The sequence below is a fragment of the Arachis hypogaea genome, chromosome 1, assembly GCF_003086295.3.
Source record: "Arachis hypogaea cultivar Tifrunner chromosome 1, arahy.Tifrunner.gnm2.J5K5, whole genome shotgun sequence".
Lineage (NCBI taxonomy): Eukaryota > Viridiplantae > Streptophyta > Magnoliopsida > Fabales > Fabaceae > Arachis > Arachis hypogaea.
In genome coordinates this window covers 2,154,972-2,180,833 of record NC_092036.1, presented here as the reverse complement: position 1 = coordinate 2,180,833, position 25,862 = coordinate 2,154,972, and the positions used below count along the sequence as shown (strand labels likewise).

At 36.3% G+C, this 25,862-nt stretch overlaps 2 protein-coding genes across 2 annotated transcripts; one reads left to right on the top strand and one right to left on the bottom strand.

The window, feature by feature from the left end:
- Positions 1-1,331: 1,331 nt before the first annotated feature.
- Positions 1,332-9,539, top strand: LOC112789975 (uncharacterized). The gene is made up of 10 exons (XM_025832175.3): positions 1,332-1,613; positions 1,910-2,042; positions 5,224-5,280; positions 5,570-5,622; positions 6,941-6,992; positions 7,119-7,184; positions 7,261-7,320; positions 7,638-7,680; positions 8,674-8,718; positions 8,970-9,539. The coding sequence occupies exons 2-10, from the start codon at positions 1,931-1,933 to the stop codon at positions 9,031-9,033; spliced, it is 552 nt and encodes a 183-aa protein (XP_025687960.1). The 5' UTR covers positions 1,332-1,613; positions 1,910-1,930; the 3' UTR covers positions 9,034-9,539.
- Positions 9,540-14,373: 4,834 nt separating this feature from the next.
- On the bottom strand, positions 14,374-18,723 carry LOC112789956 (transcription factor IIIA). The gene is made up of 7 exons (XM_025832149.3): positions 18,549-18,723; positions 17,141-17,326; positions 16,747-16,884; positions 15,951-16,236; positions 15,612-15,847; positions 15,358-15,501; positions 14,374-15,257 (listed from the first exon to the last, which is right to left on the bottom strand). Exons 2-7 carry the CDS (start codon positions 17,282-17,284, stop codon positions 15,114-15,116), a joined length of 1,092 nt encoding a protein of 363 aa, XP_025687934.1. The 5' UTR covers positions 17,285-17,326; positions 18,549-18,723; the 3' UTR covers positions 14,374-15,113.
- Between the last annotated feature and the right edge of the window lie 7,139 nt (positions 18,724-25,862).

The following is a 25,862-nucleotide window of genomic DNA, read 5'->3' as shown; positions in this document are numbered from 1 at the left end:
AGGGGTACGCCACCGGAGATCCCACTGCCCATGGTGAGGCTGGACTTGGGGAGGGGCCACTCGGAGATTACTTCGTTGGAGTTCCCCCTGACGACCACACATTTCAGGAGAGTACGCCATGGGTGAGTCCGGGCAGCACGTTTTCAGACTTCCTTGCCGGTGTTGGGTATGATGGGGATTTTGGTGGATCCCCCTTCTTAGATGAGATCAGTGCCATCATGCATGATGATGAGGCTGCCCGTGGGCAGAGTCAGACGACGGGGACACAGGCACCGTTACATGTCGATCTGAATGAGCCTCCCTCCGTGCCTCCTCCTGAGTATTTCGCTTTGGGTGGTACCCCAACTTCGGCACATACTGCTGGGTCACATTCAGTTGTCGGGCCGTCCTCATCCCGACCGGTACATGTCCAGCCTAGGATGCCTGCACAGCCAGCCCCGCAGGACGAGGACGAGGACGACGAGATCAAGGATGAGGAGCCGCTTATCCGGAGAGGTCAGAGAACACGAGTTCCACGTCGTTGCTTCACGGGGTCGCACCTGTTTAGATGATTTCTGTGTCGAGTTGTATATTACCTATCTTTGTCTATGTATTTTGTTATCAGTGTTACTTCGTATCCACCTTTAAATGTATGTGTGTGTTACTATGAAAACATCTGTATTTTGCGTTTTGATGTTATTTAATTTCCGCATCATGTCTTAATTAATTTAATTTGTAGACTAATTTATTCCCATGTGTGTTCAACAGACATTTCGTTTAAAACTCCTTAAACGAAACATATTCATCAATTACGATCCCATGCACGTAACATATTCAGGTCTGTTCCTTAGTAATTCGAACCATCTTGGTTCGATTTACAATTTGTGGAATTCGAATCAATTAGGTTCAAATTATGTGATGGCAGCTATTCGTATGTAATTCGAACTAATTAGGTTCGAATTATGTGTGTGTAGTTCAAACCAAATAGGTTCGATTTATCTGCAAATGTAGTTCGAACCAAATAGATTCGAATTACATATAAGTATGCTTTGACTCATTCGTGAATCACTCTTCAATTTGGCTTATTCATGTAACAACGTTTCTCCCATGGTTTATTTGTGTTTTTTATCCCAAAATTATCATTTTTAATAATACACGAATTCTAATTTAATATTATTCAAAAATTAAAATTTAAAATAATCATAAACGGCAATATCTACATGATTAATAAAATTTATAATTTTTGGTTAATATTTAAACAATTTTAAATACCAAAAATTGAATTTTATATTTTAAATTTTAATAATATAAAATAAAATATTAATTTTTGTTGATAAAAAGCATCTGTCTCCATATTTCTCTTAAGCTTTTAATTGATTCATTACATTTTAGCTTTCCTCACCGATTGCCGAAATTCTAATCCACCATAGCACCCACCCCCCAATCTCCTCTAACTGTACCCGCCGGCGACATCCCAACGACGGTGGCGATTTCAACACTATAGTGGCGACAACACCAGCCAACAGCGGCAGCCATTCCACATCCACAACCCATAACCACCGCCACACAACAGTGGTTGCCTGCTCATCTCATCATTGATCTCAACCCCCGATTCCACATCTCCGCCCTCTGTGGTTAGTGTTTTTTGAACTGTTCATTTGTAGTTCTGCAGTTAGATTGATTCTTTTTCTGGAATTTAATATGATATGTGAATTCATCTTTCCACTTAGTATTTTAGTCACGTACACCTTTTCTTTTTGGATATTTAGAACATTCAATCGTTTTATTTTGTTTATCATAGTGTACAAACTTAAAAGCTTAATATTGTGGAATGAAGGGAGTGATGGAGTATCATCTTGTAAATTGTTTTTGAAGTTTGCAATCTCCAATCCAACCCTGTAACATGTTTCAACTGTTATTCTTTGAAAAGGAAACGGCAAAACTAAATAAAATGCGGAGGGTTCTGGGGAAGATTTCTGGGTTACTGAGCAATCGAAATATGGTTGGAGTGGATAAAACTGGAAACAAATACTTCACCAAAATGGAAGAGGTTGATGGTATCAGTAAGTGTTTCTCTCTTTCTCCTTATGCATATGCTGCAGTTATTCTGGTTTTAATATTGAATTATGTTATTATTTATTTTTATAGATTATATGGGTGATAATACTGGACCGTGCTATTATTTATTTATTTATTTTGTGGTAAAAGAAGAATTTCATTAAGGTGGAGAGAAGAAGAATACAATTTAGAGGATAAGAGGTCCTCTATACCTGATCAAAACAACGAAAGAGTTATCTATAAAGAATAAGTTTCAATCTCTCAATATGTCTAGGACGGAAAGTCCTCCTTAAAGAGTTACACCAAATAGATGCCAAACATCTATGCCAAAAAACTTGCTTGTTAGAAAATTTGTCATTGTAGGTGTGTGCATTGTGCTCCAACCAAATACTCCAAATAGTAGCGTATATTGCACAGTGCCACAATGATTTTGCCTCTTTTTCTACTTCTGAAACCAATAAAAACCTAGTTAAGAGGAATTCATCTAAGGTTGCAGGGACCACCCAATATTCATCAAAGATGGCAAACAAATTGTTACACAAGATCACATGCGAAAATGCAAAAGCAGATGTGAACTTGATTCTGAGTTTTCCGAAAAATAACACACATTTGGGGAGACAACCTATGTGGCCTTTGAACCTAAACCCTAAACATGTCATTGGTGTTAATTCTGTTAAGCATATCTATCCATATTGAATATTTGAGGGAGCTTTGGACTTCCAAATAGGTTTTGTCAATATGGGAAGAGATTGTATTTTGGGAATGCATTAGAGATGAATGATTTACAACTAAAACTACCAAAGGAATAAAGAGACCATGACCTTTTGTCGGGGTTGGAATATAAAGAAAAATGATCAAGGAGACTTAAGAGTATCATAAGTTCAGAGGATTCCTTATCATTTAGGTTATGGAAGAATTGGAAGTCCCATGTGAAGAAAGAACCCCGTCTAGGGTAGAAGGCCTGGATAGGGGAGTGATTCAAGGAAGATAGTCAATAGAGATGCAGAAACTCTTAAGAGAGGTATCTTCTATTCAGTTGTCTTCCCTTAAGTTAAAACAAGAACTATCACCTACATTCAAAGAAAGATGTGGTTTAGAAATAGTATAACCTTGAGAGATGAACTTCCAAGGGCTAGAATGAGTAGTATGGGCAGCAGCATTAGCATCCTAACCGGTCTTGTCCAAACCATACTTATTCTTGATAAGTTGATGCCATAGAGAGTGAGGTTCTAAAGGAAAGCGACAAAGCCATTTAGCTACCAGTGTAATTTTCTTACTTCTTAGACACAATATTGCCGAGACTCAAGCCTCCTTCCTTGTTCAGCAAATCATCCTGGTTTGTATCCATAGTTCCACACGAAAGAGTCTCTCATAATCTTTTCAATGGTGTTGGCCACTCCTGCTTGGACTGTGCTATTTTTTTTATTATTATTTAAGGGTGTTTTGCTGTGTTTTGGGTTTTACTTTCTTGTCTTGTAGGATTTCTGGTCTTATCTAGTTTTTGTAGGCAAAAGGGATATTATTTTTCCATATTTGTTTAATGGATTTCTTGATTTTGGAGATTCTGTTTCTTATACTCTGGTTTCATTGTGAGGGATGTAATTCAAAGTAAGAAATCTAAATCAAATGAATACAAATGATATAAGAAACCCATCTAAAACTAAACAAGTAACAATCTATAATGTGTATGTAATTATGTATATGTTTTAGGGTGGTTTCTTTGGCAAGAGTGTCCGCTCCTAACAACCTTGAAAGTATGGCAATGTTCCCTTTTGTTGGACAAATTGGGAATTAATACTCAACATGACCCTTGAAATTTGACCCCGGCTCAATTTAGCCCCCAATTTTTCAATCGACCCAATTTGTACCCTAAAATTTTGAGTCGTGACTTAATTTGGCCCTTCCATCCATTTCCGTCACCGGAGAGTTGACGTGGCAATTTTAATTGACACCTGGCACTACATAAACGACATCGTGTAGTTGTTGGCGCCCAAAATGTATTAAAACGATGCCATGTGACATGAGAAGGGAGTTAAACAAAACCCCAAATGTAAAACACTTCATTACTGAAACCTCAATTGACCCTTCTTCTTCCCCCTCTTGTATACGTTGTGGCAACGGAAAATCAATCTTGTCGCCGTAGGTGAAGTTTGAAGCTTTTTGCACTTGTTTCGTCGGCCTATAGTGAAGATAAAGAACCTAGGAACCACCATTTGTTCAAAAAAAAGTTAGTAACAAAATCATTACTCCCAACATGCAATGCTTTGTTTTGTTGGAATATGTTGGTTGAGGTTTGTTGTTCTTTGTTTTTTACTCTATTTGATCAGTGAATCTTTCAGGCACTTAGGTTGATTATGGTTGTTAGTACTGGTAGGGTTCTTGTACGCTAGGGTTTAATTTTTTTATGTATGTGACTGAGATCAACTGACTCTGATGCATTGGGCAAATGGATATTAGTAGCAATGTTGTTTGATAGTAAAAATAAATGAGGCTTGTTGCTGGCATTTTTTTTTTTGTTTTCGTGTTAAGAGAAGTTGGAATGAATGGAAGACTTAATAGTTTATGTTTTCGAATGGAGGTTCATGATTGTTGATTTAAAATAGACTGAAGTAAGTGTAAATGTTAATCATTTCTACAACCACACCATTGCGGAACCTTCCCAGCTGCCATGCGAACGCGATCTACTTGAGCTTTGGGAAGCTTTGCTGCCGCTCCTCAGCATCCTCCCCAACTCACCAAAAACGGCTTCAATTTGGGAGATTTGGGGCACAATCTAGGTTTTTATGTTCAGATCCCTCGGGGCTAAATTGGTGCTTATAAGATTTTTGCCACATCATATAACTGTTGACTGTGCCAAGTGTCAATTAAAATTGCCATGTTAGCTCTCGGGTGACGGAAATTGACGAAAGGGCCAAATTGAGTCCCAACTCAAAATTTTAAAGTACAAATTGAGTCAATCGGAAATTTGGGGGCTAAATTGAATCGGGGTCAAATTTCAAGGGGCCATTTTGAGCATTAACTTGACAAATTTGTGTTGAGTTACTTAAAATGTTATTTTGATCTGTGAGCATGGGTTTGGAGTGTAAAAACTGTAATGCTACTTATATTTTCGTTGTTGTGTGATTTTGCTTTGTATGTTTGTAGGCTGTATCTACCTAATTCTGTTGTCTTGTTTTGGTTTATTAGTGAAAGAGAAAAGATGGGTGGTGTTTAAGGGAGAGGAGGACCCTACCTCAATTCCAGGTATATATTCGACTTGTTGATTTGTAGTAGCTTTCTCTAAGTTGCTAAATTATTTGAATTTAGAGCCTTCTTTTGTTCTGTTGATTATGGATTTGTTCCATCCAATTTTCACATCTCTTTAATGAATTTATTTTCATAATCTTCTGTTGCTAAAGATATTTCTTAGTCTTCACCACCTTCAGCTTCAGTGTGAAAGGCATGATTATATTTAAGTTATTCAGATAACAGTCTATGTTTATTTATTTCTTTTTTCTACTGTTGATGAATAGTTATTGTCCAATTACTTTAGTTGAATGGATATGTTGGCTGAACGGGCAACGCAAAAAAGCTCCAACTCCAGAGGTAAATTGAAATGCATATCATATCATAAATTCATCTAATGACAAGGCTATTTAAGTCTATATATTTTCCAGTTACGGTTTGGCTAGATGACATGACATTACTTGCAATGCTTTCCAATAGAATTGTTGTTTGTATTCACTGGTTAATTTGTGGTTTCTATTGTGGAAGGAAGGAAGAGGGGAGGGGGAGGAGGGGGGGGGGAGTGTTGATCTGTGGTGAATAAATATATAATGTTGTTGTAGTCTCTCATTGGTAAAACTGTTGTGTCTTCTCTTCTTGTTTTTGTTACTTTTTTTTTTTTTAATAAATACAAGAGTAGCATTGAAAGGAACCATAGAAGTACCTATGGGCAATATAAGGCATACTCAAGTTTTGTGAACAAAAAATATAGAACATAAGTAAACTAAGAAAACAAGAAATGCAACAGGTTAGCCTTATCCTCTGATTAGTAAACACTCTTAAAAGTTATAACATTATGTTCTTGTTTATGCCCCCACAGTCAATATAGTCTCTTCAACAGATATAGGCAAGCTGATATCATCTCTATTGTGTATCATATTATTTTAAATACTATAATTGATAATTGAATAGCACCAATTGTTCCAAACTAATTTGTACAGATCATTTGTCATAAATAAATTAGCATGTTTGGCCATGAATAGTTCCGAAGATGGTGTGTCATGACAACTTTGGAATCATGCAAGTCTAATGGGTATTATTAGATGAATGTATAAAAGAATGAAATCAGAGATCCCTGTGATTCATTGACTTATACAATATATATATATAAGGAACATATCAAAGTGAGAATGGTATTTTTATATGAGAATGTGATTGTAGCCGCTAGATCAAATTGTGTGTAGATTAAATTTATAATTAACAAAGTCATAAAAAATCATTCTTACATGGTAACCACTTGAGTTATATTCTAATTCTTTAACATGAATATAGTTCTAATCAATTGTTTAAAGGAATGGAAATATGTTTGTTTTGTCTTCTTTTTTTTGGTGGTTTTTTCTTGGCCAAGGCGCTCTACTTTTTTGGTGAGGGGGGTTGTTTTTTGTTTGAGGTTTAAATGGGGTTAGGATTATAAAGGGATGAATAAATAAGGGATAGTTGTTCATCAATATTTTCAACCAAAACTAATCCATTAGTTGGTTACTCCTATTTGTAACTTTTGCAATGGAATAACAAAATCTTAAACTAAATAATGGCCTCTATTGTTTACTGAGAAGTTAAACTTTTATGAAGAGGCTTTTTGGCAGAACAACTTATACTATTGCAGTAGTGCTTGATAACACTTTCTTATTCCTCTCAGGAAATGATGGAATTGGAAGCAAGGCGTGAACGTGTTAGACAAAATGTTGCTCGTATGTGTAACTTATATTTCCATGTTAGCTATTAAGTGCAATGAAACAATAATTTTTTCGTAAAAAGTCTAGGTCTACAGTCCCTAACACTCTCTTCTTTTGTTTGCGTGTTTCTTTTTAATTAAGTTCTAAAGAAAGAAGAAGAGGAAAGGAGAGCCAAAGAAGGCAGTACAGGCAAACGTGTCAGCACTGGTTAGAAGCTTAAAATTGTTACATCCCAAATTTTCTTCTACTACTTGATTTATCGATTAATTGAATTTTGATGCAGGAAAGGTTGCTGGTCCAGACTTGAAAAGTTTTATCCGGCAAATCCCAGTTGGCTCAGAAGGTCATCACCATACATTGCTTTTCTTTTTAAATTATTTGATTCTTTTTGGGGGGTAAATAAAAATGTTTTGCTTAAATTCAGGGTAATGAAGATCGACTTTTTATCTCAAGTACTTAAACGTTTCTACCCTCAAAGCAGAATAATACATCAATTTTTTTTTTTCACAAAAGAAGCCATTAAATTTTTATCATTCTATGCAGATGATTTACTGATTTTTATGCTTTGCCATCTAGCATTGAGGTTTCGTACAATTACAATACATTAGTAAACCAGCTCTCTTATTAATACAGTTTGAGTTTGACATAATTGCATTATAGGTAGTGAGGTTGAAGAATCATCTGTTGCAAGGGGTAGCTTGAGGTGAGTCTTTTTGGAATTGATGGATCAATAGACAAATATCTATTTGAAATTGAAAATGCACATGCTTTGTCATGTGTCGCAGTCATGTTTTTTGCTGAGTTCTTGTTTTCGATTTTTCAACTTGTGTTGCTTTTAGGCTCTGTTCAAGTCATGCTTCGGGCTGTTAACATACTCTTTGGTGAAATTAGTGATAAATTGTTAGCCTTATATACTTCAACTAACATTTTTTATATTATATAATATTATTTTTCCATTGAAATAATTTATTTTGATATAAATATTGTATAATATCTATTGAATTTTATCTCTAACTTTTGATATTCCATTACTTTACTATGTGTAATGTCCAAAATTATATAAATTAAGTGTTAGGTCGACCCCATTGTCCTGGTCCTTTTTGGATTATTTTTGGATGAAGTTTAGGTCTCTTTTTTTTACTGGGATGAAGTTTAGGTCTGGAAAAAGCCCATCCAAGAAATGGGGTCGGGCCTGGGACTGGGTCTGGGTTTGGGTTTAGCTAAACCTGGTCCAGCCCATGTTCCAGTGGGTGTATTTTGGTTGAGCTTCTCTAAGGAGTAAAATTAATTACTATACATACCTAGAGGCTAGAGTGCATCTCTGATGTTTACCAGAAGAAAAAAAAAAGCCAGTGCATCTCTGATGCTGTACTATAGAAAACTAAGTGTCATTCCTTGGTTACCAGTACTCTGACATAGAAATTCATCTTCTATGAAAGGTACTTCATTTTTCTTTAGATGTTCTTCATTTTGTGTGACCTGAAGGTCACGAGTTAAAGCCGTAGAATCTACAGATGACTTTATCAAATTATGTTGCATACATTACACCCTTTGGGTGCAACCCTTTCCTGGGTTATTTTCTCCAAATTCCAGATTGTATTTGTCATTAAGTAATGCTTTTATTTTTCACTTTTTCATATAAAAATACTTTAGAAGTAACCATTCAACATATAGTAATTACATACTCTTTTTGCAGGAGTACTCAAGAGAACAAAACTGAGAAAGAAAAAGTGGAACCTGAGTAAGTTCACAGCCACATGAGTGGATATTCCAAGTCAATTAACATTAAAATGAGCCAAATTTCTATAAATCACATTTTCATTTGGAGATCTATATAAAAATCATAACTCAGCTAATTGAGACAAATCTATGCTATAAACACAATTATTTCAAACATGTTGAATTTCTGAAAGTAATCATTTCCCAAGCTTTTGGCTTATGATATATAATTTCTGAACTTTCTTATTTGCTCCTTGTTAATATATTGTTTAGGTCCTCGGAGCCAACAGGATCTGGTGCAACTTTTAGGCCAGGAACCTGGCAACCGCCAACTTGAGTTTTTGTTACAACAAAGAGGGGCCTTTTTGACATCAACATTCTTGTGTTAGCCTCATGCTATGTTTATTAGAAATTACATGCTTGGTTTATTTTCTTGCCAAAATTTTTTTGACAAATTTCTTCCCATACAAAATTGTAGTATTTCCTTGTTCATTCATAAACATCAATTCAACAAATATGAACACCAGAATAACCCAACATGAGGGTACAGCCAAAACAATGGTGACCTATGGATTTATGATGCGGTAAGCTCTAAAATCAAAGGACCAGATAAGGGTATTTCCTTTAGACATCCATTATTTTCTGTCATGGTGAAAGGACAACCATTTGGTTACTTTGAATCAGATAAGGGTATTCGTTAAGACAGAACATGACACATTGATTCAAGGTCTTCATATCAACTGTAACTGTTCAACTATTAGCCATCTCTTATTTGTTGATGATTCTATATCTTTTTGCAAGGCTTCCCAATAAAATTGTGTCAACCTGTTGGTTATCTTATTAGATTATGGGGCTATCAATGACCAAAAAATTAATCTGAACAAATTAATTGTTTTTTTTTTTAGCTTTAATACTCTTTTAACATATACAATTGGCCTTCATTCTATGATTCAAAGATCAAAGAAAATAATTTTTAATTTCATCAAGGAAAAGGTCAGAAAAAAAACTTCGGCTTTGGAAGTGAAAACTACGCTCTTTAGGTGGTAGACAAGTTCTTGGTTTTGGAAGCGAAAACTACACTCTTTAAGTGGTAGACAAGTTCTAATTAAAGCTATTGGTGAGACTATCCCTGTTTATATTCTAGCTGGTTTTAAGTTTTTAAATTATCTTCTTATTGAATTTCATCAACTAATGATGCAATTTTGGTAGGGTTAAACAAAAATTATTTGAATAAGCTAGGACAAAATGAGTAGGAAAAAATGCAAGGTGGTCTTGGTATTAAAGACTTTAAGGGCTATGAATCTGTGGTCCAAGGCTAGTGGCAAATTTGTAAGTCTCATAAACTATATCTACAAGTTCGAGTCTTAATGGAGACCGTGGATTGAGAAATCTTAAATAGTGTATTAGAGTATGTGTGTGTAGGGGTGGCAAGCGGGAAGCCCGCCCCGTCCCGTCTAGTGAGGCGGTTCCAGAATCTCAGCCCGCTCCGTCTAAAGTCTTTTTAATTATAAATATCTAATAAACATAATTATAAATATTGTTCTCAAAACAAAATAAACATAATCACAAACATAATTATAAATATTGTCTCTAAAACAAAATAAACATAATCCAAAACATTCAATTTTCATCTTCATTCTCTTGTAAGTTGGGTTGGGGAAAGTTGAGTTTTGGCAAAACAAATTGTAAGAATATCCCTTGCCAAAAAAATACTAAGCCCGGCGGGGAAGCCTGTCCCGTCCCGCCAAAACCCACGGTTTCAGCGATGCGGGTTAGGCGAGTTTTTGCTATTTGGCGGTCCCAATTTTTCAGTCCGACCCACCTTTTTCGGCGGGTTATGGGGGCCAGCCCGGCGGGTTTAGACCCGTTTGCCACCCCTATGTGTATGTGATTGCATGACAAGAAAAAAAAACTATGAATCTAGCTCTTCTTGAAAAACATTGTTGGCGTATTGCAAGTCAGCCTCATTCCTTATTTAACCATGTCTTCAAGGGTAAATATCTTAAATATGAGAATGTCATGTCAGCCGAAATCGGTACTAGTCCTTCATGTTCATGGGCTTAGAAGAGAATTTTGGAATGGAGAAAGGTAGTAAAGAAGAGTAAAAAGTAACTTTTTTGTCTTAGGAAGTAACTTTTCAGCAGACATATTGACCATCATTTGCCACAATTCACAACCATTCTTCTCACTCCAATAGCTTTACGAAGGATTTGGATTCTCTAAATTTTGAATTTCACTTTAGAGAGTAAAATATGATCTCTCACCATTTATTTCATAGGTGGGACCAAGAGTAAATATGAGAGAGAAATCATTCAAGGGTAGAAGATCACACTTTACCCTTTAAAGTAAAAATTCAAAATTTAAAGGATCCAAATAGTTTTATGAGTGGCAGCTTTATCTGAGGAGGGACAACATAATCCAATCTCAGCTGCAAGAAGGAAACAAGATCAAAACTTTAGACATGGTAAGAGAGTAAGAATGGAAGATGATGGCCAAGTTTTCACAGGAGAACAAGACCCAACGTTAATACCTAGAGTGGAAGACTAGATGCAAGGAGCTGAAGAAGAAAGAATATAAACTAAGGAATAAAGGAGATCCTTCAGTGATATGGTGGAGAAAGGCAGAGTCAATATAAAAGCTGAAGTTGAAAGAAATGAAGAAAAAAGAGCATCTTTAAAGGAGAAGCAACCTAGGAAGACAGAAGAGGAGCTGGCCCAAGGTATTATAGTGGATAAAGTTGAAGGAATCTATAACTTCAAGATCAATGAGGCTACTATAAAGAAGTTACAACACCCATGGTGGGACACCCTATTTGTTAAGTTGTTAAGGAAGGAAAATATTCCTAATGACTCTAGCAGGGAGGCTAGAAACCATGTGGAAAAAAATGGATAGTATTAATGTGATTGACATAGGTAATGATTTCTCCATTATTAAATTTTTTTTCTAATGGAGATTTAGATTTTGCCATCAGACCTCGAAAAATTTTTTATCACTACCTTCCTGTTCGCCTTTGGAAGCCGAATTTTAATCTCACAAAAGCCGAGATTGATAGAATTGTAACTTGGGGGCTTCCAGGGTTAGCAATAGAATATTATAAGGAGAGAGTATGCTAAGGAAGATAGGGAATATAGTACGACAAACTATTAAAGTTGATACCTATGTGACATAAAAAAGTAGAGAAAAATTTACTAGACTATCTATTGAATTAGACCTAATAGAGACTCTAATTGCTCAGTACTCCATTGATGAAGTCAAGTATAAAGTGGAGTATAAAAATCTTCATAGCATTTATTTTGGGTGTGGCAGAGTGGGACACAAAAAAGCTAACTGCCCCCAAATCAGCAATGCTGGAACTTCAAAAGAGGCAGCCATGGAAGCTGGAAAAGTGCAAGGAAGGGAGGAGCAGAGAGGAGACAAGGTGGAGGGTAGTGATGAAAATTTGAGAAAAGATAAGGGCAAACAAGTCATGACAACAGAACATTAATGTAACTTGTTAATGGAAAAGAAGAAGCCTGCATGGGAAAGGTCATAAACCTCAACCTCAGGTAACTTCTTCTTTGTTTTTTCATGATGACAATATTCTCATGAAATTGTAGAGGAACGGCAAATAAAGATTTTTGCCGCACCTTGAAGGAAAGTATAAATTAGGTATTATTTTATTTTTGGAGACTAGAATAAGTGGTAATAGGATAATAGAAGTTATTACTTATTAGAAGGTTTGGCTTGCTCTTTCTACCACTTAGAGGAAGCAAATGGATTCACTAGGAGAATTTGGATATTGTGAAATAATCTTGGTGTAAATGGTTATGTTATAAGATCCAAACAACAGTATGTGCATAGAAAAATTAGTGTGAATAACTAAAGAAGTTGGATGCTCACTACAGTATATGCCATCCCTCTAAAAAATAACTGTAGAAGATTATGGGAGAGTTGTTTACGGATTTGGATCTTCTAAAGTTTGAATTTCACTTTAGAGAGTAAAGTGTGATCTTTCTACCCTTGAATGATTTCTCTTTCATATTTATTCTTGGTCCCACATATAAAATAAATGGTAAGAGATCAAACTTTACTCTCTAAAACGAAATTCAAACTTTAGAGAATCCAAATCCGCTGTTTACTATGGCGAGTAGCATGACTGAAGAGTGAGTTATGGTTGGAGACTTTAATGAAATAGCTAACCTTTTAGAGAAGAAGGGAGGTGCCAGAGTAGATATGAATGCTTGTAAAAAGTTTTCTGATTGGATAACTAAGTGTAGCCTCAAAGAAGGCTTTGTGTGAGAGGCCTACGAGGAGGGAAATCCGAAAGGCCATATTTAATATTAGGTCACTAAAGGTACCGGGGTATGATGGCTTCTCAGTCCTTTTCTATAAGGAAAACCGGGGTATGATCCCTTACCCCTAAAGTTCAAGCGCCAAAATTTATTTGGTAGTTTTGTCTTAGAATAAACTATCATTTGTACCTATAAAAGATACAGATGCTGACAAATGTACTCATATAAGAATAAAACGACAATTATAACCACGGAAGATGGCTTCCGTGTGCCAAGAGTACCTGGACGTTAGTTATATAATTGGTTCGTTAGGATATTCTTGGCACACGGAAGTACAATTGTCGTTTTATTCTTATATGGATATATTTGTCCGCGCTTGTATCTTTCATGAATACAAATGGTAATTTATTCTTTTGTAATATAAATTACAAGTGTATAACTAAAAATATGGTGGGAGACTTAAACCTTTGCTGCCCCAATGAATATCTCCCTGTCAAGCTAGCTTTGTCCTAGGTAGAAGGATTCAAGATAATATTCTAATTGCGAAGGAGATGGTTTCACTTGATGAAAAAGGCTAAAGGCAAGAAAAAACTTATGGCCATAAAGTCCGATTTATGAAAGTCTATGATTGAATTAGATGGAATTATTTGAAGGTTTGTCTCATACTTTGGATTTCCTCTCCAGATGATGAATTTAATTATGGAATGTGTTTCAACTTTAACTTACAACATATTGTAGAATGGAGTAAAGACCGATAATTTCCAACCATCTTGAGGCCTGAGGCAGGACGATCCAATTTCGCCATACTTATTCGTCAGGATGATAGGTAGGTGAAGAATATTGGGAATCTCAGAAAGCATGCAATTATAACCGTCCTAAACAATAAAAAAGAAATAAAAGTAGTAAGACTATTTTTTTATTATAAAATGAAAAAAAATATTTTACAAAAAAATTATTAAAACTTTATTTTCGAGATCACTTTTGGCACTTTTAGTTGCTCATACTTTAATGGTTGCTGAAGAATCTATAAGCACGACCATTTTGCTAACTTGTGTTTTAAAATAAAAAGACACATGCTAAGAAGTAAGAACGCTATAGACAAGTATTTTATTAAAAATTATTGAAATATAATTTTTTTATACGTTTCCAATTCATTTAAAGTTTTATTATTATACTGTTACCATGTTCCCTTACACATACTAAAAACTTTTACCAGTAGTTTTTCCAAGTCTTTAGAAATACTAAAAACTTGAATGATTAGTCTTTGTTACAAACATTCTTTTGAAATCGGAAGCCCAATAAACATTTTGCTTCTTTTAGTTGTTTACTAGCTATAATGTTGTACTTCGTGTATGTCTCATGGTGATGGCAACTATAACTTTGGGAAGGTACACTTACAAACATGATTGTTAGGATAATGAAGATATACTATTCACAATATTGTCATTGATTACACTATAATGCACATGCCACTCTTCATACTTTTACACAACATATGTAAGATGTAGTGAACACTAATTCTTTATGTACCACGACTAAATCCCCATTTTGGTCCCTGAGATTCACGCGATTACTCATTTTGGTCCCCAAAATTCAAAATTACCTATATTGGTCCTCCAGATTCAAGTTTGGGCACCAATGTGGTCCCTCGACTATTTTCGGCGATGATAAGGCAAACGACGTGCTAAGATGACACCCTCCTTACCACGCTAGACACTGCAACGGCTAGCTGACGTGACAAGAGTCGTATTTGTATCCAATTTAGTCCCTAAAACCCTAATTATCTTATTATTTATCAGAGTTATAATGACAAAATTTTAACAAGAGAGGACTAAATTGGATACAAATACAACTCTCGCAACATTAACTAACCGTTGCAGCGTCCAACGTGACAGAAAGTGTGTCATCTCAGCACTCCATTTGCCTAATCATCACCGAAAAGGGTCGAGGGACCATATTGGTGTCCAAACTTGAATCTAGATGACCAGTATAAGTAATTTCGAATTTCGGAGACCAAAATGAATAATCGCGTGAATCTCAGGAACCAAAATGGGGATTTAGTCCATGTACCACACTCATGGCAAGATGCTTAAATCTACCTTACATATATACTTAATGTCAAGGACAGAAAGGTCAATTCATCTGGTCACTCCTGCATAAATAACAAATTCTCCAATTGACTAGGTGGTGTAACCCTTTTCCTGACCAACATTTCTACAGTAGGACACACTCTCTTCCTCCCACCCCTTGGCCTTGACCTGAATTGTTCATCAGCTTCTTCAAAATCCCCCTGAATCAAGAAAAGCTTCATTGATCATTTCTGCTAATGCAAACGCCAGGCAATGCAAGGAAATTATTGAACTGGAATATGAAGTCAGAAAAGAATTTACATGGGTAAAAACATGTTTCCCAGTTTTTTCGTGTTTATCTCTGACATGTTTGTAAGCAAATCTCAGGCCACAATCAGGAAAACCACACACAAAGGGCTTTTCTTTAAAGTGCACGGCCTTCTTATGTGTAACGAGATTAGATTTCTGTTGAGGCATAACCAAAAGAATCAATCAATACAATGTTCAATATGTAACCATGGTTGTGGATTCACTTAGAACGAATATGCGGGGGCTTAAAGATTAAGGGGTCTTACACTTGAGAATTTGCAGCTACAGCCCTTAAATTCACATTTAAACTCTGCCAATGATTTGTCAGCTTCATGTGTGCGAAGGTGCCTTTTAATATTCTTTTTCAGTTGTCTACTTCCACAAGTGTCGCAGGTTACATATTGATGACAGGATTCAATATGTTCTTTAAGGCACTGGTTATTAGTGAAATGTTTCATGCAACCAGGCTCCAAGCACACTACATCTACCGACTGCAGCTTAACTGCAGAACAAAAGTTCTCTTAACAATTTTTCCCAACATTTTCAAAACATAACATGGAAACTTTGATTATTCACAAAGAAAATCAAATTAGATGAAAACTTGCCATGAGAATCTGCATGTTTACGAAGCTTTGATGCAAACTTGAAAACCTTTCCACAGCCAGTTTCTGGGCACACAAACTGCTTACTTTCTACATTTGTGGATGTAGATCCTTCATCATGAATCTCTTTAACATGTCTTGCCATATTACCTTTTATTGAGAAGATTAGGTTGCAATTCTCCATTGGACATTTAAAAGTTTTCCCTTCATGCTGTAGAAGGTGACGATTCAAATGATCCTTTCTTCTGTAACTTGCCTGACAATCATCAACCATACACACATACGGCCTCTGGGGCCATTAAAAGAAATGTCAAAAGATGCCAACCAAAAAAACGCAATGGGTGTCAATTGGTTAAATAAGAACAAGACATGGAAGAACAAATTGCCAACCTCATCTTGAATAAAGCGTGATTGAGGCATCCTTGATGGAGCTTCACAGGAGGTCTCCCTACCTGATACTAATCCATCAAGTCCAATTATGCTGCCTCATGCATTTTGGAGTTCTTTGTCTGGGATCCAATGCTTCACACTATAACATTATTATAGTTATAGTATATTATAAATTACTTTCCTGCAAAAATATGTGCTTCAGTGATACATCTTAAATCATATAGTATTAACCTATAGAAGATTTTTCCAGTGTACTCATTTTAAAAAAGGTATAGTAGCTTGCTGGATTAGTTTACACTCCTTGGCTCTCCATATAGTCACAAATTTTCCACATGTAAAAAGTTTATCCTATATTGTAATATTTCAGTTAATTAGTTACAAAAGGGTGTTTTGTTAATAAATCAAATACCTCAAGTGAATGGCTTTGCATGTGCTGCAACAAGTAGGCAGGTTTTTTGAAGCTAGCACCACATTGTTGGCAAGTGTTGTTGGGCTTTTCGCAATGTGCTTCATTATTTCCTTCAGCTCTAGCTTTTTCCAACTCGTCCTAAACACATCAATTCAAATCAAATAAGATAACCAAGTGCAATTGCATATTATCATATTCTTAACTTTGAAATAGATAGGTAAAAAAGCAACCAATAACTAGTAAAATATACAACTGCATATAAGGGATTTTCATTGCAAAACCATGCCAATCATTGGGTTTGAAATACAGCAAAGACAATTAGAGATTAGATAACTATTAAGAAAAAGGATAATCATCAAATATGCTGAAACAAAAGACAGAAAGAACAAAGTACCTTGTGTTGTGAATTGATGTGGGAGGTAATTAAGATCTTTTTAGACCTGCAAATGCCACAGTATTCACAGAAGTAGCGTCTAATATCTTTGAAGACTGGCCTCTCACCACTTTCCATGGGTTCATCCATCTGCATTTCAGGCATTGACGAGGACAACTATCAGAGATTGCAACAATTCCACGCCACCTGAAACCATACAAATCCATTTGGACACAGGGTTAACAAATTCGCCTGGTTTTCTATATATAGCTAACCAAATCACAAATTCACAATGCAACAGAGGGTGAAGTTAATAATTTACATAACAGATTTTTTTTTTTTTGTGGGGGGGGGGGGGGGGGGAGGGGAGGGGAGTGTACAGAGATCATGAATCCCACGTGTTTAAGTTCCACTAAACCAAACACAACATTGAATTCATATAGGTAATAACATGAGCATTCAACTAATCATCAAAGAAAGACAATAAATTAAAGCAATGTTACATTTGTTCCTTAGGATTTGTAAGATTGCACTGCAAATTTTTCAAGCACAAACCATCACTAAATAAAACAAACATGCGAGAGCGGAAAGCAAGGATTCAAACTCTCAAAAGTTCAGACAAAGAAGGGCCAAATAAAACCTTGGAATTCTGGAACAGATGAATAACAAATATAGGCCATTTCATGAAGGAGGATTTGTGGGTACACCGGAACAAAGGTTCCATACTATTATAATAAACATATAGAAAGCTTTCAGATCTCAGTTTTATCTTAAGAAAACCCACTATGGGAGTGATAGGTGTTCGCACAGCTACAGGTGGTGGTGATGATGGAGGTATGCCCGGTTCGGACGGCAGAGAGAAAAATGGGGTGAACCAAAAAGGTCGGCCATTGAGACAGTACGGCGGAGATATGACTGGAGATAGCGAAGCAGAGGATCCAACGGTTATCCCGCCGGCAATTGAACCGGTAAGAGTCAGACTAATCCAATCGGTCGCTGGACTGACCCGTCATAATTAAATAAATATAAAATTATATATTTTCACTAATTACCAACTAATTATGAACTTAGGCGAATATTTTCACTGTAAAGATCCCAGAATTCACAACAGATTCAATTCAATTCAAATGTCCATTTTTCATCTCAGCACAAAAGAGGCAAGCAGAAAAAAGCAAAGGCTATCACATCACAATACCTAACACACACTAAATTCACATCATCAAATTTTTTTTTCTCCCTAATTCTCCTCTTATTTTTCAATTTTCATGTACCTATAACCTTCTACTTTTCTGATTAAAAGGAAGCCCCACAACAAGGTTTTTAAAAAGACTCACTTCTTCTACATCTTTACCAACACAATCAACTAATTGTAAACCAATTATCAACTAATTAATAAAAATTAAAAACGAAAGAAAGAAAAAATGCTCACCAGATTGACCAAAATACGCAGATCAGGGTGAAGCGAAGCAGAGGTGAGGCCGTGAGGTTGGGCAGCTGCAAGGAGGGAAGGGAGACTCAGAGTGAGAGATTGGGTGATTGAGGTCTCTCAGAAGTGCGGCTGTGGGGGAAGTGAGATACGAAGCGAGCAATATTAGGGTTTCTAGAAAACCAAAAAGATTGGTAAGGGTATACAAGTACTTTCACATTGTGTGTATGCGAATCGCGAAATTTTGATATTTTATTTAATTAATTAAATTTATTCATTATTATCATCTTTCAACAACACATGATTTCACAATTTAAAATCTTATTCATCAGCTTCTCTTTTAATTCATCTGAAATATGTACAAATACACTTTACATATCCAAATATCTAAATACAACAACTCAATAATCTCATGTTCTCAACTCTCAGAACAGCAACAGGTATACAACAAAAAAATTATTGACTCATCTTTGTACAATAATATATTATTTGACCTTTTAATACTCCTCTAAAAAAAATGCCTCCATCTTTATACAATAATATAATGACCCGTCATTATCTAAGATCCATCTGTTAGAGCATGCAAATAGTTTTTTTCTTCTAAAAAATAACTAAAAATAGTCACCATTCATATCTATCACATTTATTTTACCTTTTTTATCCAATTTTTCTATAAACATTGTTTCATAAAATCTAAATTGACTCTCTTTTCAAGAATTTTAACAATGAGAGCAACATGTTATGATTTATACCATTTTTTAAATTCTTCTCTAATAACTTTGATCCCAGGGCATAGATCCCAGGGCATAGATGAAAAAAATTTTCTTGATATAAAATTTCTCTTTCTTCCTTATACCAACGATCTTCGGAATCAGAATTATCTTTTCTTACATCCTCGAAAATTTAATCTTCTTCTCCTAAAACTGGCTCAAGAGGTCAATAACGAATCTTTATAAGAAACGAAAACTTTAGAAGTAGTAGGAGCATTTTTGTTAAGCAAGACTTCTATGTCCTCTCCAAAAGTATTCTTGATGTGTATCCAAGAATCTATTATATTTATTTGTTATGTTTTTAATGAATTACATATTGCTTAATAATGTGTAATGAATAAGAGAAATGTGATGTTATGAACTTTGAGTGACTAATACCAAAAAAAAATATTTTTATTTATTTAAATAAAATTTGATCAATTTTAAAAAAAATTATTTCATGTATCATTTCATTATTGAAAAATATAAAAAAGAGTACTTCATTAAAACAAATACTAGTTAAATGGTTGAATATTTAATCTCCTGTGTTTAGTTCAATATATATACATTAAAACAATATATATACATTAAAACAAACACTAGATGAATATGTATTAATCTGATGAGTAATTAAAATTTTAGATTATGTTATAATTTTTTTAAAAAAGAAATATTTTATTTAATTTTTTTGTAATAAAAATTCATATCTAAAAAGATGAGAAGAATATTACGTGGAGATTTTTTTGTGCATTTATTTAAATGAGTGAAAATAAAAGAATAATAACTTTTAAGATTTGGAAACCATTTTTATTTATTTTAATATATTTATGATTAGTGATATGTGTGATTAGTTTTTTAATATATTGTATTATATTAATATGTATGAATAAATTTTATAAATTGTTAACAAAAAATTTATTATGTAAAATTGCATTAATATATTTTATGGTTTTTTATATATTGGTCTTGCAGTATTTTATCAAATAATGAAAATATTTTTGTTTTGGAGAAATAGTAATTAAATTAAATCAATTCATACTTACGTTTAGTAGTAAGTAGTATGAATGTTAGATAAATTTTTTGAATTGTAGTAATGTATGTAATTAATTTGTGTAATTGGTAGAATAGTTTTTTAATATTGTATAGTATAAAATTATGTGATTTTAATACTGTTAGGATTATTTATTAAAATATTAATTTCTATCTAATAATTTTGCAAATGTTTAAATTATACGAAATGTTAGAAATTTATTTTTTATTATTAATTTTTTTTAGGATTTAAGATTATTCGAACCTAAACATTTGAATGTGTCAAAATTTTGGGATTAAATTGCTGTTGAATTTTTAAATGAGATTGGATTTAGACACATATCTCGTATTGGAAGAATATACGAACACTCGATAATATTGACAGGGGATAAGTACTTTTTTCGTCCCCAAGGTCTGGGGTCAAAATCAAAATCGTCCCTAACCTTTTTTTGTTATTAAAATCATCCTCAACATTACAAAACGTTATAAAATCGTCCTTTTCTACTTCAATTTTTTTATCAAATTATCCTTTATTATTAAAAAATTATAAAATAAATAAAAAAAAGAAAAGGGGGTGGGGACTGGGGAGAGAAAGAAAGGGGGAGGCCGCGAGAAAAAGGGAGGGGGGAGGAGGGGGAGAGAAGGAAATCGGAGGGGAAGGGGCCACGTTCCACGCCGTCCGGTCGCACCGCCGTCGCGCCGTGCTCAGCCCGATGCGTGCCTCGCCGCGCCTCGCCGCCAAATCCGCGCGAAGGACAGAGGTCCGAGAGAGCAGAGAGGTAGAGAGAGAGAGAAGCTTGGCGCCGCCGTACATCTTGCCGCGCCTCCTGTCACTGCCGCCCCACTGATCCACCGAACCCGTCACGCCTTGCCGCCAACTACGCCTCATACCGTCACCCATGGAGCCACGAGCTGCGTTGGTCGTAGTCGCTTTGCCGTCCTGCCGCACCGCACCACCGCCTTGTCGCCCTGTCGTCCTGCCGCACCGCACCGCACCACCCCACCACCGCTTCTTCTTCTTCTTCTTCTTCTGTAAACTGAATTTGTTGTGGAATATTGTTATTGTTGAAATTTTGGTAAAATATGTGGACTGAATTTTTTGTAAAATTTGTTGTGCATGAAGTTTGAATTTTCTGTTGATGATGATGATAACGACCATGAAGAGAGGGGCATGAGGAAGGAGGTGGGGGTTACGGTGAGGGGGTGAGGGGCTGAGGGAGTGGGGTGAGGGGTGGGGGGGTTACGGTGAGAGGGTGAGGGGGTGAAGGAGTGAGGTGAGGGGTTGAGGGAGTGAGGGGGTTACGGTGAGGGGTGAGGGAGTGGGGTGAGGGGTGGGGGGTTACCGGAGTGGGGTGAGGGAGTGCTGTTTGTGTTTGTGGTGGTGGCAGTGGTGGTGGTGGTGTTGATGGTGGTTGTGGTGGTAATGTTGGTGGCAGTGGAGGTGGTGGGGTGAGGAAGGTGAAGAGGAGAATGATGATGATGAGGATATTTTGGTCCAAAAATTCGGGAAATGATGATTTTAAAGCGTTTTTGAACGTTAGGGATGATTTTAATAAGGAAAAAAGGTTGGGGACGATTTTGATTTCGACCCCAGACCTTGGGGACGAAAAAAGTACTTATCAAAGGTATATAAAAGCTCACATTATGTTATTGTTTGGTACGACCTTGTTCTATGATAAATCTGACACCGGAGTCTATTAAAATTTTTTACTGTTGCTCTATGATTTTCACCGGATAAGTGAATTTAGTTGGAGTTCAGCATGTCTTACCCATCTATATTGGTCATTGTGTCAGGCATCGCGTTTTGATTATAAGGACATCTTGGTACTTCTCCTCCAAGTATGAGCTTTACACATTATAAAAAAATATTCGAACTATAAATAATGTTAGGAATTTAGGAATTTACACACTTTAAAAAAGATTCAAACTTCTATAATGTTAAATGTTATTTACGTATGTTGACAATAAGCTTTTGTAAGTACGGTGCTTTGAAATTTCTCAAAAAGTTCGCTGCTATATGCCTAATACAATGCATATGGATAGCTCTCGGAGAATTCTATGTTCCATCACTATGGGCTATGACTGAAATAATAGACTCATGACGATCATACATAAGACCCACACCATCTTGAGTCACGACATATCTTCTTAAATTATAAAGAAAAAAGTACTATGCATAAGCAATTTCCCCTTTGAAAATGAGAAAGGCCATAGGCACAATATTTCCGTTGTCATTCCGTGATACTGTAACTGTAACACCCTAACTACCAAAGCTCACGCTTCCGGCTGCGCAACTCTGATAGCTCGGACATTACGACGACATTTATACTATTTAATACTAAAATATGAGCCTGTTTAAAAACTTTAAACCGCAATACCATTCCCAAAAATACTTTCGCCATACAACGTACGTCCATACATACCATACAACTTACAGAAACTCATAAAGAGTACATCCATATATATACATATATATATATATATGTATATATATATATATATAAATAATATTACAAACATTATCCGGTACAATTCCTATCCCTCTCACAGAATATATCAAGATAAAGGCGAGGGTACAAAAATAATAATCTAAAGCAATACAGAGCATCTCAATAACAAATAATTAAACTCTTCATAACTTCTGCGCCCAAATCCTGAAAGGGGAAAAATGTAGGGGGTGAGAACATCATCCTCGAAAGGGTTCTCAGTAGAGGGTTTTTGGGAATTACTGTAATAGGATACATGAAGATAAACCGTACCAGTGATTAATAACCATCTTATGCCTCTTTTCAAAAACAACAGTTTACAATAAAAGTAAAGTCAGAAATCTTTTCTGAAAGAGGAACTGTTCAATTCTCAAAACATCAAAGCATTTCAAAAAGGTTTATCTATACTGAACCAAAATAACCTTTCATATCTTATTCCAAACCAGAACCACAAAACTGAAATCAACCATCGGTCCATCTCATTCAACCACGGCCCTAGGCCCAAACAATCCAACCACAACCAATCCACCACAATCCAACAGAGTTCCAGATGCAAACACAAGTAGGAAGATGCAAACACAAACAGTTATTGCAAGTAGAACAATTAGCAGTTAATCACATAGGCAAACCAAGTACAATATACATACCCAAACAATGTCACATAGATGCATATGATGCATGCCTGTCCCTAGTGGCTGATGATATCATCTGTCGGTTATAGAGCCAACCCGACAAGTCCTGGTAGCTAACCATTGGACTGTCCCTCTGTCGCGCATCCCCAGCTCAAGTTATACTCATCATAAACTTGATCATAAACATGATCCATATCCATCACCCTCACTGGTGAATATTTCGGGGGCGAGCTCATCCGGGACTTTCACAGTGCCCGGCCACACTTACGACATAGGGTCAACAGAGTATCAAGTCTCAACATGGAGCACGTGGTGGCTAGCCACTGCTACTACCCAGGGAAACTCGTATCTCAGATAGTGGAAGTGCAAATCACAATTATCAATAATTCAGCATATACATGCATTCATTCTCATCCGTCAATCAAATAATACATAAGGCAGATACAATCACCAAATACACAATATCTCACATTGGTATCCATATGTAATAATTCCAATATACAAAACATAGTTTTTGGAAAGCGCCCCTACCTCAAAACGCAAATTCATAACCCAAACGTCTCACAGAGTCCTTTCCGCCTCATCCCGAAATCACCGGCAGCTTGAACCACAGCTTTGCTCACTTTTGCAGTAACCACATCAACTCTAATCGCAATACGTAACAAACAGGATTAACTCTCATAACAACGAATGCTACAACACCTCAACGTTTAAAAGGACAGCGACTAAAGGGGTTACCAGAACGTAAACGCTTACCACAAATAAGAAGGAACAGCTGAACCGGAACAGCGACGGTTTCCGGACTGGTTCGGCAGCCACCTCAAGTAGTAGCAGTGACCGGACTCCGGCAATGGCGCCTGGAACCCACATACAGAGACGTTAAAGCTTCCAAAATCTTAAACGAATGAAGACCGAATTCAAAAACCCTAACCGGCAGAGTTTTCCGGTGACTTCAGCGGGTTTTTTCGGCGGCCAGGCACGGCGGCAGCCTCCAGCAACTCCGGTGAGCTTCCTCAACGATGGTGATGGCCAAAGCTTCGGCGGTGCTAACCGAGGCTTACCGGCGGCAGGAGCAGCGGCGATAGCTTCGTGCAGCACGGCGGCGCCTGTCTTTTCCCCCACCGCGAGCTCTCTGTCTCTCTCTCGCCCTCTGTTCCGATGACGGCGGCCATGGCTTCACCGACGAGGCCAGGTGCGGCGGTTTCAGGCCCTCAGACCCTCCTCGCTCGCGTACCCTCTCTCTCCATGTCTCAGCTTCGATGGCGACCCTCGGTGGACCAACAGCGACGACGATAGCGCGGGCAGCCGCGGCGCCCAGGTACGACGGCGACGGCGCAAGACAGCGCCCTCTCCTCCTCTTCTCTTGCGCCAGCTTCGATGGATCAACAGTGGCGGAGGCGGTGCGAGTTCTCCCTTTTCTCCATGGCACAGTGGCTGCGGCGACGTGGTGGCGCAACGGTGGTGGTCCCAGGCCGACAGAAACGCGTGATGGAGGTGGTGGCAAAGGCCCCCTCCCCTCCTTCTCCTCCGATCTCCTATACTCCCCCTCAGATCTCTTTCTTTCTTTGTTTGTTTTTTTCTATTTCTTTCGGGGAGCACAAGGGAAACTCAGCTTGTGTTGCCGCTGCTGAGAGAAGGGAAAGGTTGGGGGTGTGGCTAAAGGGAACCGGGTCATGGGTTAGGGTTTTATTTTGAAAATTAGGGTTAAGGGCATTATGGTAATTTCACATAAAATTAGGAATAATATAGTAATTGAAACCCAAATTAAATCCAACACTATTTGTACATTGAAAATACTATTTGCTCATCAATTTCACAAATTATTTTCAATAAAATGCCCAAATCCAAAAATTAGAAATAATATACTTAATTTCTTCATTTTCCAAAATAGCAGTAATAATATTTAAAATATTACTTATCTAATCCAAATCATATAAAATCTTTATTATTTCATAACTATCAACTTTATACTTTAAATATAGAAAATAATCCAATAATTATAAAATTGGATAATAATCATAACTTATCTCAAATCCAATAAATCAAAACTTGCCTTAATTATCTATAATAAAATAATCTTTGAAATTAAGGCTATAAATAACTGTAGGATTTGAGACTTGCTCATAATAAGACTTTTCAAAGATTCTGGTTCTGGGTCTTACAGTAACCATCAGAAATCACTTGTATTTTTCATATAAGTGTATGTCATCTACCTGTATAACTGGTTTGTAATGTCTGAATGCTCTAATACTAGGATAAAAATTCCAGAACATTCGCTGTAATACCCAAACATTCTGAGCCAACTCATACCCTCAATAAACAGGCACCGTTTCAAATTGCACAGTTGCTGATGGTTCTTTTTTACACATAACTTTAAACCATGTTGGCAGGGCCTCATATGAGACATCCCAACCACCAAAA